This window comes from Streptopelia decaocto (assembly GCF_964273445.1).
Source record: "Streptopelia decaocto genome assembly, chromosome: 5".
In the NCBI taxonomy this organism is placed as follows: Eukaryota; Metazoa; Chordata; class Aves; order Columbiformes; family Columbidae; genus Streptopelia; species Streptopelia decaocto.
The window spans coordinates 47685181-47701652 of record NC_138659.1 but is presented as its reverse complement, the minus strand read 5'-3'; the positions used below and the strand labels follow the sequence as shown (position 1 = coordinate 47701652).

Sequence of the window (16472 nt, the reverse complement as noted above, 5' to 3'; positions counted from 1 at the left end):
ACTGCTTGATTTTTTTGATAGATGAAGAGAATGTAGCAACAATTATAAATTCCAACCAAACTACATTACAGAAAATTTCTATTTCATTTTAAAAGTATACTGGGGACCATATAGTCACTTTTTAATTTAAGGAAAAAACCTTCATATACCATTTCTTCATCTTTAGTTTTTTAAATGTAGTTACTTTGCATTAAAAAAGCAACCTAATCTTTGAGTTAAATAACTTAGTAATAAAATACTTAATTAAATATACCACTGCCACTAAAAATGCCATCTCCTCCTTTATCTCCTCTCCTCGCCCCCTCCCACCCAGCAAGGACTTTTCTTCTCCTCTTTCTTTCAATACTGCCAATCTAAGAGACACTTTCATCGTGCAGTGATTAAAACACAAATCCTAATAGACTCCACTTAAACAAAAACTTGCCTGTTTCTGACTGATTCTCTTTCCTTCAGGTACTGTGAGAGTCAAGGCTGTGGGCAAAACCACCACAAGGCTCTTAGCACAAGCTCAGTAAAGCTCATATCTCTGCTATGCATTTACAAGTCACACGTTAAAAAAATGGAACAACTTTTTTCAGCATTTTATCTCCTGGAATTGCAATTGAAATAATGATTTTTCTTTCTTTATCAATTTTAAGGAGACTCCACATTCAACTGCATCCTAGAGTGAACTGTGGTAACTTCATCAATATACATATGACTTTATCTTGTATATTAAGCACTTCACTTAATTAAGGAAGTCTCTTTCTTCTTACCCAAATGATCAGAAAAATTAATTTCAGAAAGCAAAATTAGTCCATAAACACCTTTAATTTCCTGCTTCTTCAGATTAATTATGTGTCTGAGTCTTTTGAGAAACTCACCTCAGGAATTTTTATCTGATATTTCCATCATCTACAGCATTATATAGCACTTCAAAGTAAATCGGTATTTCCCTAAACAGATTTTAAGTAAACTGTTACCTTTTACTGTTATTTATACTTATGCCACTCAACATCAACTGCAAACAGAACTGCATGGGTTCAATTAGCGTGTTGTTAATCATGTATTTATGCAATTTAATATGGACATATTTTTAAGCAGTATGTAAAATTCTCATCTACATCATCTGAGAACAAAAGTAACATTTTCAAAGTCTGTGCCAACAAGAACATTACATTCCAGGCATGCTTTTAAAACCTAAATAATGAGGAGAAAAGGATATTCTGACCCCACGGCTGTAGGCACCATGCCTTGCCAGCTCAGTGTTCTGCACTGCTTGAGAAAACAAAAAACATTTCTAACTAAAGTACATTCTGGATCACCCCCTACAAATGTCTTCCTCCAAAGCCTGCTCTTCACATGAAGCCGGGTAGTGTGAATATTCCTTTGTGCATAAACCACGTTTGAAATGTCAAGTGAAGAATTTCACTCCTAAAGCAGTAAGAATGTTTAGTTCTATTTCAGTACTTTATCCCTACAATATTCAAATAAACTACTAAATCAACTGCAATATTAGCACAATCCCATGTACATGTCACTTTTATGTCTATTCTGTCTAACTGTGCTGTCATTACCAGACAAGAATTACAGGCTATGAGACATTAAGTTGACATCATGGTAAAACAAGTGATGGTCAAATATTTCGAAAATTTGATGGTTTAATTATTTAGCAAGTAAATTTCCCATTCTCATGCTGCTCCCCTCAAAAAACACACAACAAAACACCACCACAAAAACACAACACCTACTCCTAACTGACACTAGAGACTGAAAGGACAGAAATCTGTTTCTTAATGGTTTTCTGTTTGAATTGATACAAAAACACCCTAAGAAGCAAGGAACAGGAGCAATTCCTACCTCATGTAACCAAAAGCTAAGGATACAAGTGGACATATTAACAGGATATATTTGAGATAGTATTCTTTCCAATGAACCTGTTCTTAGATACTTAAGTGATGAGGGAGTAGCATGCTATGAAATGACACAAGGCAAGCATTTTGTACTGAAGAACCAGATATAATTTACCACTCTGAGAAGCAACACATGAAACTGGCAGCACGAATTCTTCTGTGCTTCAAAAAAGTAAAAAAGAGTAGGTGGAAACAATACTGAGTTTTATGTAAGAGTACCAGTATGAGAAGCTTGTGTCAGGGAGACAGTTAATTCTGCCATTGTTCAGAATCACTTCCACAGAGAATGTGTGAATGTTTTTCTGTAAAGAGAGATGAATTTGCACAATACTCATATCTTTGGCTTCACCTAGTTAGCTGTAACATGTACACGTACAAGATATTGCCAAAATTTAAATAACAAGCCTGAGGATTTTTCCTCAACTCACAGCAAACACTGCTGGCAGGACCAGATATCCATCACCAATAGGTGTTTTACAGAAAGTTTCAGATACTTAAAAATGTTTATTATTTTTCTTTGAAATTGAAAAATTAATTGAAGCCAAAAGCAAAATATTTCAAGGTTTGAGTAGGATTTAAATTTCTCTTTGTTTAGACTTTAAACGTAGTTCTTCCTCTTTTATTAAATGGGAGGGTAGAAGACTAATAATACTTTTTTAATTTCAGTTACTCTTCCCTCCACAACTACCAATTAATTAAGCGTTTTGAGAAAACTAGTGCGGAGAGGAATCACCTCTTTCAAGGATTTCAGAGCCACTGTGTTTGTCAGAAATGGATTGACTCATTTCACTGTCTCAGTTCTCTCAACAATGACCCAGATCATCAATAACAAGCAACATCCCTTACTTTCCAGTAGATGGACTGAACTGCATGATTTCAAAAATGTTTTTTTCCAAAACACTTTTTAAACAACAACCAAAAAGAGTAAGTTTGAGTTTTCAACTAGTTCTACAGCTATGGTTGAAGTGGGTGCTCTAGCCTGTATTTAAAGGTTGCCTACTGATTTGCACCTATTGTCTAAAAAGAAATGTTTGATTTCACAAGAGAAATGGGTAAATCATCTTATGTTGATGTAAATGTACAATTTTGTACTACAACTGCACAGATGTGAAGCTGTGACCTTTAAAAATATATTTTGTCCTGTACTTTCCATATTGTTGGCCTTTATTTTCTTCACCTGTCAGTAGCCATTAAGATTAAATATTAAAGAGGTAATTATAGGAGCAGTCACTATATAAATATTTGTTCCAACACTCACAAAGCACCTGGACAAACTGATCTGATAAATTAAGAAGTTGTTTTGTAAGGTTACTGGAGAAGAAATAAAAGCTAGATCAGGTATGTCAAAGATATGGTGAGAGACTCCAGTAGAAAGAGGTGCAAAAAAAATTATGTTTTGGTTCCAGAAACAGCACCTGACACTCCACTAAGATTCACTGTGTAGAAAATGACTATCTAAGGCAAGAATAATGATGAGAGATTTTTCCATGAGCAGAAAACACAAATAAGATTCTACCTTACACTGATGTGTGTTCAGCACTCTGCTAACTTGCCTCCTTCTCTTGTCAAATAAACCCAGGCAGATGGGTCATCATGCTGAACTGAAGATCTTTGCTCTTTTTCCAACCCCATTTTCAATGGACCACTTTTAAAACATTTTCGTGAACATCGGATCTGTAATTCTTATTTTAATTTAAAATCTGACAGTGTAAAAAATATACTCTAATTTCTTTAGCTACAGATATCTCACACAATTTTGATTTCATAGCACCATAAAGCCAGGAGTTCTTCCTTCAGAGTACAAAAAAAGTAATTTCATACGTAAATTTAGAAATGCAGGGTGTTTCAAAAATTTGAAATCACAACACAAGGCGTTCTGGGTCCATCTTTTTGAAACACCCTGTAAAACAGCTGGTAGGAACAGGTTGTGTTATGTGTGCAGGAATTCATGAGTAAGTCATTTTCAAATAACATACTTTGATAAAAATATTGACTTGGCTTAGCTACATCCTATATCTACAAATAATGTGAATATTTTCTCTAGAACAAGCGTTCATTGAAGCAGTTAACCCTTAGCAAATATAACCATGAAGTAAAATTTAAATAAACAATCAATGTTCATACTGGAAATAGTCCTCTAGAAATTACATTCTATCAATTCAAATCCTGAAACCAATGAGTGGTATACTAGAACAAATACATACTATTTTCTAAACTGAACAAAATTAACTAACATACTCCATACATTACTATTTATTTCTCAGATGGTTAGTCAGATTGATGATCCAAGATGTGTACAATACCTGCTGTTACACCTTGACAAGACTATAAATATAGTTTCAGATATAATGTGACCCAATGATGTTGGCCAGCTGTCTACAAAAAAAATCTCTGGAAATATACTAGTCCCTCATAAGATGCAATGGTAAACTGCAAATACAAAATAACAAATAAATAAATAAATAAAGTACCCCCAAAATAAATAAAGACATCAAATGGAGCTGATAAGCTTTCCCAGTATCTTGAATAAAAACACATAGTAAAATGTGGCTTATATTTCAGGTTTTCGTCTTGATTATTTGTTTGTCTTTATGCTCACATATCCCTCAGTAAAAATAACACATGCTAACTTCTGATTGCACAGCTAAGTAACATAGGACTCTGGTTTTGGTAGATTTCTTGATACTTGATACTTGAAGTGGAACAAGAAGCATGGCTCTAAGCATTTTTAATGCTGAAGATATCAGGAACACATGCAAAAGATTAATATACTGCTTTTCATGAGACAATCAATATTCCAGTTTCACACAGAAGACATCTAACACTAAAAGTGGCAACAGAACATGCTTTCAACCTGTTGCTAAAAGTCAGCATTTAACATAAGCAAATTGTCAAAAGGTACTTAAAAAAAAAAAAAAAAAGGTAATCAAAATAATATTATTGCAGAACTAAACAAGACAGCAGCAGTTGAGCCACCTCGACTTTCATTGTAAGAAATTTGACTGGGAAGTGCAATTTATCTTGTTTTCCTTCCCCTACCCAAGTAATTACTCTATAGATCATAACTGACTCACAATAAAATATCACTTAATGAAAGTAAACAATCAAGGACATAAACTCTGTTTTCAGTTTAACTCAAATGAGTTTCAAAATCTCACTGCGATTCTCAAAAGTTTTAAATGGGATTTAAATATCACTTCTATGAGTTTGTAAGTGCATGCATTCTAACAAGGAAACTAATCAAAATCGCATGAGACATTTTTAACTGCAGCAAATTCCTCAGAACACACTTGACAATTAAGTATGAGCTGACAGGCCATAAAATAATTATATTCAAAGAAAGTGAAAACTATAAAGTTTTTTCAGTGGAACTTGAAACTATATATTATCAATATCTGATTTGTGGCTTTATTGGATACATAACAGTTCATGTTCGAAGGACCTCCTAAGTTAATAAAGAAAAAAAAAAAAAAATCAAGAAAACAAAATCACTACTAGTCTATCAAAAGTATCACAAACCCCAATGCATTGCCAATTCAGACTTGTCTTCGCTTTACTGTTCTGACCAATATCTAAATTTTTAACACTCTGCTTATTTTCACAGTTGGCTTCCATTTTTCCTAGCACAAAATTGACTTCCAGACAAAATAGGCCTATAGTAATTTGATATAATATGGCAAAACTAAAGTCAGTGTTTGTAGCACAGTTCAAAATCATAGTGCCAGAATACTGAAATAGGCTGGGGGTGGGTTGGAAGTTAATTTTTCTTACTTGCTGTCTCCAGTTCTCTCTCGAAGTGGGAATCAGTCTGCTGTTTTACTCGCAAAATATAAACTTGGGATTGACTCTGTTCTAATGTAGCAAACCAATCAAAAATCTTCCACTAACGCTGGGATGGAGTGTTTGTTGAAAAATGTTCTTTAAAATAAGAATATAGAAAGTCATAGAAAACTTACAAGTACTCTGCCAGTTAATGTCTGGGCAGATATCATGACTCCTGCCCAGTCCTTCACAGAGGTCATCCATCCCACTTCTGCTGCCACATTCTCCTCTTTTTCATCTGTTGGTTTGCAGGCCCCATCTGCCTGTGTATCTCCACCACCATTGATCTTCTGGGCCTCCTGCAAAGTAAGTATTTGGGTTAGTTAATATTTAGCAATTTAACATTGAAAGTCAGCATACAGTTGTGGCTAAGAAATGCAATGAAAATAGCAAATTATGATTTCTGGATTCCTGCTAGATGAAATTAAGCACCTATGTGGCCATATCTCTTTAGAAAGAAAAGAAAGAGAAATATTCTATGAGACATCAGGCAAACAGCTAGATAATACTCTCCTTGACATTAAATGATAAAACCTATAATTGGTATCAAAAATGCTATATGTTCCTTATCTATAGGCAGCATAATTGCCAAGAGCTATGCATGCAATTAGAGAGCTACATATAAATGGCTTTGTCAGACCTTTTGATGTAGTAGTTCAAAACAACGTGTACTAGATGCGAACATAATTTATGTACAATTTTAATTTACTATCGCTAGAATTAATTATCTGAGTAAACCTTTACTGAGACACATGATGTAACAAGACAATAATTATCAAGCATGAAGACAAAATACACCACAGACAATCTGCAGGGAGCTGCCACGCTATCATTGAACCAGTGTCAGTGTTTCAATGAAAGTGTTTAATATATCACAGGAATTCTTCTGTCAGCAAGTGGCTCTCGTAGAACTAGAATTTAAAGAGGAGCCTCAGCTGCACTAGGCTGACTGATGAGTCACATGCATTGGAATTCGTATCACTCTCTCCTGGATGCTGCAGCAAGGATGTCGCCCTCTATAATTGCCTGCTATGTGCTACAGTCACAGATGCTGCGCAAAAATCAAGGGAAAAGATAGGAAAAGCCAGCCTGGACTGTACATCATCTAAAACACATCATATGCAAAATATCAGACTGTGCCATGAGCGCGCCTGACAACATAATACTGATGACTTCCTGAACATTGACAAGTTATGATAACCAGGCATAGGGGAGTCAAAAAATTCAGTGCTGAGGCAAGTACTGAGCACTTGAACTGCACCCATAGATCTACATTAGTGCTTCAAGCACTCTGCACAGACCAACAGCTTGAAATATCTTGTTTATAGCTGACTTGCCTATAGGCCACTAAGCAGGAAATCAATTGCCATTAATCCCCTTCAGGAAATCCGTTATACAAGCAAAGATGTTTGACACTGGTTCAGTGGTTCTTACTACAGTAGGAATACGACACTATCACAGTCAAAACGCATGGCTGTGAGATGGCCTTGAGGACACAGCTGGACATAAAGGCAAGGGCACTTCCTGAGAGGAGTACTGAACTAATAAAGCAGTTGCACTCAATCTGTCAACAAAGGACTATAGAGCAACACTTGTTCTTAGAGAATCACAGTATTGCAACTTAATTAGCTAATCAGATTATTCTCTGTTAGTCTCCCTCCCAAAATGCAGGCTCTATCTTCTTACTAGCAATTACAGCACAGTGCATGATGTAGCTATTTTAACAAACTATTCAGAGTTACAGCAGAATTCAGTACTTCCTAAGCAAACAACCAAACAGATGATAAAAGCTACTTTATATTTGCATAACTGGACCTCATTCCCTGACAAATTTGCATACAGTGAATCACATGCTTTGCACTCAGCTTTGAAAGATGTATACTGCATTGCACAAGCACAGAGCACAACCTACAGAAATGAGCTCATGGCTTAGGATGATGACATAGGGTAGAACACAAGGTATTTCCAGGAGTAACACTTAGTTAGGGACGATTTGTGACCCGTCTCATCACCACACCATATAGATCAATCTTAAAGAAGTATCTTGACCACCACTGGTGTTTTGATTATAAACCAGAAAACAAAACCTAGCTGTATATACCAGACATTGTAATAAAACAAAACATTGGGTTTAGGCAACCTAGACACATCTACAAGGCCTTGGGTGCACCTACAGGCCTCACCTGCCCTAGCCCCTCTCCGCCAAGGTCTCCTCCCAGCCCACCTGTGGCCTAGGACACCATTTCAGCCCAATGCAGGGCAACAGTTTCCCACAGCCCTGTCCTACCATTTATTACTCTCTTCCCACCAGTTCAACTGCCTTTTGTAACTGATCAAGCTTACCTATCAGATTGTAAACTCTGCAAACACCAGATTTTACTCCATAAGTACTCCTCTGCACAGAACAGTGGGCTTTTATACACTTTACAGTTTCCTACTGAATATAAAAGTATTGACAGGGTTTTCATTGTAGAGGAGGTGTAACTATATTCATTTACACTGAGTACAAATCAGTCCTGTTATTAACTGTATAGACCTGCTTCATGGCTATTTCTTCACCTCATTGAGTAACCAACACCACAACCTGGAAAAGGTCCTTAAAAAAATAACCTGAGAGTGACAGCAAATGTTCAATTATTTACAGGCTCAGTATCTACAAGTAAGATAACGCTATCTTTATCCACTCTGCTTAGCTGTTGTTTCACAAAGTGTTCGTTATTTTAATTACTTGACAACAGGAACATCCAGGTAGATTAAGTGAGAAGTAGAATATTTTTTGAAATATACATTTCCTGAACTCAATGACAAATGGAAGAGAATGTATGATGAGAAGGGGTGTACAAGAATCAGGACTCACTGTTCTACCAGTGGTTTGACACAGACCTGGACTAGAAACTTCAATAATTTGTCTTATATTTTCAGCAATAAATATTGATTTAGATTACACAAGTTTAGTTACCATAAGAAAGCAGACTTCAAAAAGGGAAAAGACACCCAAAACCAGCTTTCCTTTTATAAAAGGTATCCCCCTTCCTGCTTCACTTTAGTTCTCTCTAAAGTATCTGTTCAAACATAGAACTAACCACAGACACTACATTCAACCCAGGGCTGCACTACATAAAAATCAGAAAATTATTAGGAAAACTTAAAACAGCATCTGAGAATAATCCACCTTTGTAGAAGCCCTAAAAAAACAAACAAACAAACAAAAATAAACAGGACACTATGCAGACAACCCAGTAAGCATGCTCTGAAGTACAAGTACTGACTAATAATAATAATAATAATAATAATAATAATAATAATAATAAAAACAAATTGGTCTCCTGATCAGATGTGTTAGAGAAAACAGGAAACATGCAAGTGATGTGAGTAAAAAGAACCGTATTAAAGTCTGGTGCAAAAGAAAAGAACTTTAGATATTCCTGATTATCTAATATTTAACTAGTATGAACAGCACACAAAAATGATGAAGTGTTGACTGTAAGGAGAATACAGGGCATTGAGTCATGCCCACAGCACAGAAAAGGAATCAGTATGCTCAATTTATGCAGATGTTTAAAAACAGTAATAGCAATGTGGTAAGCCCAATTCTGGCTCTGGAATTCCATCCTACACATACGCGATGAGAAAGGGCCTGCCAGAATGGCAGTTGCACCTGATTTGGAGTACGCAACAATAACAGAGGAATAAAATGTAGTTTTGGAAAGTTACGGAAGGGTTACTTTAGATATTGATGAGAGTAACTTGCAATTTTATCTCTCTTAACTGCCCCTCAATTAACAGCATTGCACATCTACAGCCTGCATTTTAAGAAATGTTTTATAGCATATCAACACCACTTTCATACTGTCCACTATTACACATTGGAAATCTACACTTATATTCCTTTCCTCTTCATTCATCTGTTTCCCCAAAGCCACCAACAGATGCTATGTGACAAGGAATAATTTTGCATATACATTTCCCCTTTCTCTTAGGCAGACCTCTAAAACACTGAGTTTAAAATTATTAGACTTCTATCAGTAATTCTGTTACATGCCCTTAGATACTTTATCTCGCCATTTTGATAATGCCAAACAGGGGGTTAAGTTTATGTAAGACTATAATGTAATGGTACATTCTCAGCAGCTGGGCAATATACAGTGTATGTCAAGATGTCAGGTGCCTACTGAATACATTGTCACAGCAGATGTTCTCCATCAGATATAGTTACCATCTGTAGTCTTCATCTTAATAGTTACTAAGTACCAGTTCACAGTACTAAAAACAAGCAAAACAACAAAAAACATGAAACAGTTCACCTGCTCTACTGCAGATAGGAATGTGGGAAAAATAGCTGCATGGAGACTTAGAAAGCTCTTTGAAAAGAGTCAATCTTACAGGACAGAGAAAGCAAACACTAACTACATGTGAGCTACGAGGCACTCCCTCTAAACTTGCCTTTCCACCGGATTCCTTTGAATATTAGGTTCTTGGTCAATATTAGGTTACATTGACGTCAGTTGTCATACTGTAGCTACGGTTTGCCTAGTTTCAAAGGATTAATTATTGATACCCAGAAAAACATTATTCCTTTCACTGAATGAAAGTAAATAGAATGATCTGTGGAAAACATGGCTGATGAGACAGCCAAGAATTTTTCTTTCATAAAGTATTCACAAGCTGTGTAATTTGGTGTTTGCAAATTGGGCAGTTTAAGAAAAATTATATCCAAAAAGATTCCAAAACTTTTCTTTGGTAAACTTCTGTGAGACAACTGTTTTTGTTTGCTGCATTCCTGCTGAAATTCTAAGCAGCTCCTCACCAGTCCTCACTTATAACTGGAACCTTAATTTCTGTTCTGACAAAAAAAAAAAAAAAAAACCCAAAACAAAACAACAAACACCAAAAACCACTACCACAAAAAACACCCCCACGTCACGTCACTATGAAGAGTCTAGGTTGCAAGACCAAGTACAATTTTCTCCTTTTTTTCCAGTGACCAGCTCCTCTGTTGCACTTGTTCATATGTTCAGTAGTCCTCACAGACTTCTCTTTTTCTGTGCCCTTCATATTTCTGGTATGGGTTGCTTGTATAAATATCCCCTTTTCATGTCATTGTTTTGACTGACAAAAACTGCTGCAGTAGAGGAATTGATTCTAAAGCCTTGACCTGAGATGCAAGGGAAACTAGATTAGCAAAATACAGTGTTCCAGCCATGATCCCACAAACAGCATAACAGTCTGTCAAATGAAGAGTTCCTGGATATGGTTCTCACTTAAGAATACTAAATAGCCAACACCTACTTTATCAGAAATCTGAATAAAATTCAAACAGACTCAGTTCAAAGTCCAAAAGTTTCTACACGGTAATGGAGATGTTTTGATTTAACACCTACATTGATGTAAAACAGTATTTCTGAATAACCAGAAAGCTGGCTGAGTCATTTCCATAACAGCCTAAGAATTGGGAGACATGCTGAAGTCCCTGTTCTGCCCCCAAATTTTTAAAGCCCTTAGCTACATTATCTACTCTCTCCATGTCTTCACCGCACTGCTATAGAACAAGGCTAATGACAGTTTCTGTTGAATGGTGATCTTATAAAGAGAAGTATACTTAGGATTTTAAGTGCTTCAGTATTATACAAATAGCAGACGATGCAGGCATGGTATAGGGAATCATAAAGTAAGACTCACTGAAAGCATACTAGTAAAGATTGTTAGACTAGTTACAGACAGAGGTGTAAAAGAGAAGGAATAAACAACTCCAGGCATTGTAGTGAACGAAAAAGCACAGTCTTAATAATGATATGAGGAAGTAAAAATAGTTTATAAAACCAGTGCCCACTGAAGTTACGGAAGAGTAAACAGGGGCGGAATATAGAAGGATTGCACAATATGACCATCCAACAACAATTTAAAATAAAAAAAGATCACACTTAATGAAAGAGACTGAAAGGAGAGCGTGATTCTCGGAACAAAATATCTGTGATAAAAACAAAGCCATTACAAACATACATGCAGTCAAATGGACAAACAGGTTGTTTTTAAAAAACTTTTGATTCTTTGTTCAAGTTAGCAATGATAATGTAATGTAGGCTTTGACTATAAGTTCAGAAGTTTGTGTGAATAATTTCATTTATATTTATTCATAAAAACATATCCTTAAGTTCTCCTTTGTTACTTCTGATTGTATATCAGAACACATTTATAGAACTAACTGTTCTAGTGAACTTGTCAGAAAACTACATAACAAGTTAACTTAGTCTACAAAAGACAAATAAATAAAACAGGACAAGTCAGTGATGTACAGGTAAGGCGTATTCAGTGAAAATATTTCAAAAATTTTCAAACTAACGTCCAGCCCATGTCCATGAATTTATTTTCCTTTTCTATATTCAACAAAATACTTCTTATTAATTTCCTTTCGGAAGACTGAATTACTATCGCACTAAAATATTCCCTAGAGACCCTGTTCAATTATAAAGTAGCAGACAAAAGGGTAAAACAAGCATTTCATTTTATTAATGGGGACACTAAGTTTAAATCAAAGGAAACATATCATTATTCTTTGGTCCCTACATACCATAAAAACAGGTATGATAGGCAAATTAGACAATTACTATGTAAGATAGAATATTAGTCTTTAACTGTTTTTTTTGTGGTTCAAACATTATACTGAGACCGTTATTTCAAAATGTGTTTTAAAAAGACCTTTATAGTAGCTATGCCAGATCAATAACCTTTAAATATCATGGAAACTAAACTTCTAAAAACGCATGAAGTAATATCAGATGAGACGAGTTATCAAAACTACAGATAGGGAAGGGATCCTTAATGGAAAAGCATAGAGAAGGGTAGAAAGGTGAGTGCATTTTTCTCCCATTTTGTTTCCTCCCATCTAAGAGGAAGCAAATTAAAAAAAGCATGCAATTGAAAATAAAACCAATACAGACATTATCATGAAGTTAACACTGCCACATGGCCTACATGCTATTGACCGATTAATCCAGGAGAAATTTCTGTCAGAAATGATAACACATTTTAAATATAAATAACTCAAAGAAAACTTGTTATAAGCAAGGAAAAACATAGTTCACTTACTGACTTGACGCTTAACTCATTTTTGTGACACTACATGATTCATTGCAATACAAAAGTCTCATGGTGCTTCATGAATGTGAAACAGATCTTAAACAATAAAAAAGTAATCAACAGGGGGAAATCACCTAACTTATTTATCTTGATTACAGAAAGTACTTCAGCTGATTGCTTCTAATTTTGTTGTTGTTGTTAACATTAAGTAACACCCAACTCCAATTCAAGTTTTTCAGTCTTCACCTCTTGGCACTTCCTTACTGCTCTGAAAGGATGAAAATATGTTGAACACATTTGATTTTGCCTAATTTTAAGACAAGGTTTACCAGTAAATCTTTTATGACCTATATAATCTAAATTATGAGAGTAGCTTTTCCGAAATAATTATATGATAGAAGCTGAAATAAGAAAACTGCTGGAAAAACTTATTCTCTGCCAGGAATATTCAACATTAAAACACATTGTTAAAAGATTCCAACAGTAGAAGGTTTATTTCACTACAAGATGTATACAAATACAATGTACAAAATAAGTATCAAACTGCTTTGTCAGTCAAATTAAATTTCACAATATCTCTTCAGCTACATGCATTTCTCCATCCTGCTTGATTACAGAAAAGGAGGATTCTATCTATTAGCAAACAGTCATGTTTTCTTTCATTGTATTAACTTCATAATACTTTCTTGCTTGTGCTATCAGAGGTATCAGAGATAGAGATACAGACTAGATGGTAAAAGGAGATTCTTCCCCTCTTCTGTGTATTACAGATGAGGAGATTGGTACAGTTAGAACCAGTGACTAAAACTGATGCTCAAAAGCACCTCTCTGATGCCTTAGGAAAGGCATTATACAGTTTAAAGGACAGAGTCTTGAAGCACAAGGTACCAGAACTGCTCCAAATCCGTGACCTTGGTCCTCGCATAACAGAATTAACTACTCACTTCCTTGAACGGCAGAACTCCCTAGAAAACTTGCTGACAAGAATTTCGTGTTTTCATTTGATTCAAATCAAACACTTCCACATGGGAGGAATGGACTTAAACACTTGTGATTTGTATTTTATGTGAAAGAGCAAATTATTAACAGTGTGTATAGGCAACCTTAATGCTGAGCCTGTCAAACAGAATTTATAGGCATTTATATGTTTATAAAGAGATTTATGATTTTTCAAAATGTTTTAGAGGTAACAGGATAAAAGATGAAGGAAGGCAGTGGGACAAAAATAACTTTTGTCCCTAGAGGACCAGTTATCTCACATTGTAAGAAATCTACAAGTGTTATTATTTAAACAAGTGGCTATGGCCTCATTCGTTACCCACTGCTATGGAAACAACTTTGTTTAATATGAATCTCATTACTTCCTTGCATAAACGATTAAGTAGACAAAGGGGGAAAAAAAATCCTTGAAGATAAATCTATTTTAGGTAACATACATTATTTTGGTTCATTTCCCAGACACTAAGTATTAGTAACCAAATTATCCAAAGTCAGTACTTGTAGACTACAGCAGCTGGTAGGTTTATGATGCAAAGAACAGTTCCTGCAAATTCATAGATACTGACTGAAATATACAGCAGAGAGAAAGGCTTATTTTTTTGTTTGACTTACATATTATAGATCCATTGATTTTTATTTATGTCATATAGAATGAGAATAAGCCCAGTGAATTCTCTTTGACTTTCTTAACCTTATCATTTTAAGTAATAGGAATAACCAGAACAGACACCATTTCCTCCTATGGTGGGTGTACCAGTGATGGACCAAGGAATCGATGCATGACTGTGACATTGAACGTAGCCTTTGTAAGCAATTCGAAGTCAGACACTGGAAAATAAAGATACATGTTCTCCATTCTTGGCTCTCATAACATGAAGAATTACATCTAAGTCTTCGTGCTCATATCAGGACTGAATGTGCCTGTACCAAAACCTGAAGATTATGCTCATACTCTGACAGGTCATTTTGCAAATGAGAACAGCAACTCTGAAGCTGCTTGGGATCCCAAATTGTTAGAAGCAGCCCTGGCAGAGTTGCACTAGTAGCAGAGGACAGGTGAGGTGCTTAAAGGCAGACATAGTTCTGTCTCATGATTCTGCAGTTTTTTGCTTCAAGATTTATCAAACCAGCAAATAGTGTATATGTCACAAAACGATGTTACCTCAGAATACTCGCTCGATCTTTAAATTATGCACAAAACAGCAAGCAATTATTGTCCACTGATTAGGAAAGGTAACAAATAGAGGTGAGAGGATAGGTCCATTTAAATGTTTCGCTTTTTCTCTAAGAATAAATAATATTAAAAAATAAATTAAAGGATAACAATTGCCAAGTCATCAGAGCAGAGTTTTAATTTGTTCAACCTTCAAGAGAACAGACAAAGTTGACTATGATCAGTGATAAAGTTAATGCTACTATGGAATTTCAATCTTGAAAAGAAGTAGAAATCCACCATGCCATTTGTTTATATCTTGCAATTTTGTGATAATCTGGTAACTTTATTATAGGGAGCAGAACTCCAGTTTTTTCTTTAAATTTATATAAAATTATTCTGGCAAAAGAGTTTGCAGCAGCATAAAGATCAAACAGCTCATCAAAGCAAGTTGTAACACTTTATTCACAAGCTGCATTTTCAGAATCTACTCAGCTTGAAACTTTAGAGTCTTTCTCCATTTACAGTGCTGCATAATTACATCACACAGCTTCCCAAGATGCAGGTGCCCTCCATAATTTAACTGTGAATGAGATTCATTGACAATCCCATCCAAGTACCACATGAAGTTGGAAAATTTACCTTACTACTTCTTAAAAAAGGGATTAATTAAAAGCCCTAGAAAAGTAAAAACAAGTAGTGATTCATACAGCAGTAATTTACATCTTCCAAATATCTGAGTCTAGTTTATTCTGTAATGAGACAGTGAAGTAATACATGTAACTACAGGATGCATCTGAGAAATTCACTTTTGAGAAATAAATATCTCTGTATTTCAGGTTCAGCTCATAGAAACAAGAAAAAAAGAGGAAAGAACTGTAAGATCAGCTTTGTTTTGTAGTTTAAAAGTGTGATGTTTATCCACACAAACTAGTTTAGCAAGGAAAATGGGATTTGCAGTTTACAAAGGCAGAAGTCATGTGTAACATGATTCCCATTTTGTCTGCAGATACACAACTGTAAGAGAGTATTAAGAATATTTTTCTTCCTAGTCACTCTAAATCAGGGGTGTCAAACTCATTTTCTCCAGGGGCCACAGCAGCCTTGCAGTTGCCTTCAAAGGGCTGAATGTAATTTTAGTAAATACTCCTGCATTTATACAGTCCTAAAATTCCTAAATTTGCTGTGGCCCCTGGAGAAAATGAGTTTGACACCCCTGCTCTAAATCCTCACTGTCATCCTGGGTTGCATTATATGTAATTCAAGTGCTTGAATTTATTAACACTTGTAAAGTGCTTGATGTACTAGAAGCGATGTGCAATACTTAAGTAGTTTTACTTTCACTTACTCATGATGAGGATACTGGCAACCGTTACTGACTTGTTTTACCAGCTAAGGGCATCTAGTGGTCTTCACCCCAGGCTGCAAAAGATATCTGCTGAATAAAGTTAACTTCCTGTGATGGAGGAAGCTTCTTCCTTAAGACTAAGTCATGTAATGGATTTTGCACTGTGCTGTTTTAATAAAAC

The 16472-nt window shown here is 35.4% G+C and overlaps 1 protein-coding gene across 7 annotated transcripts in view; it reads right to left on the bottom strand.

Moving 5' to 3' along the window:
* The window catches only part of KCNMA1 (potassium calcium-activated channel subfamily M alpha 1), a 474521-nt gene that overhangs the window by 348178 nt on the left and 109871 nt on the right, over positions 1-16472 (bottom strand). For all 7 annotated transcript variants that reach the window (XM_082054432.1, XM_082054433.1, XM_082054435.1 and 4 more), the window contains one exon: positions 5849-6013. In XM_082054432.1, the coding sequence (XP_081910558.1) occupies positions 5849-6013 (165 nt within the window). The remainder of the gene's footprint in view (positions 1-5848; positions 6014-16472) is intronic.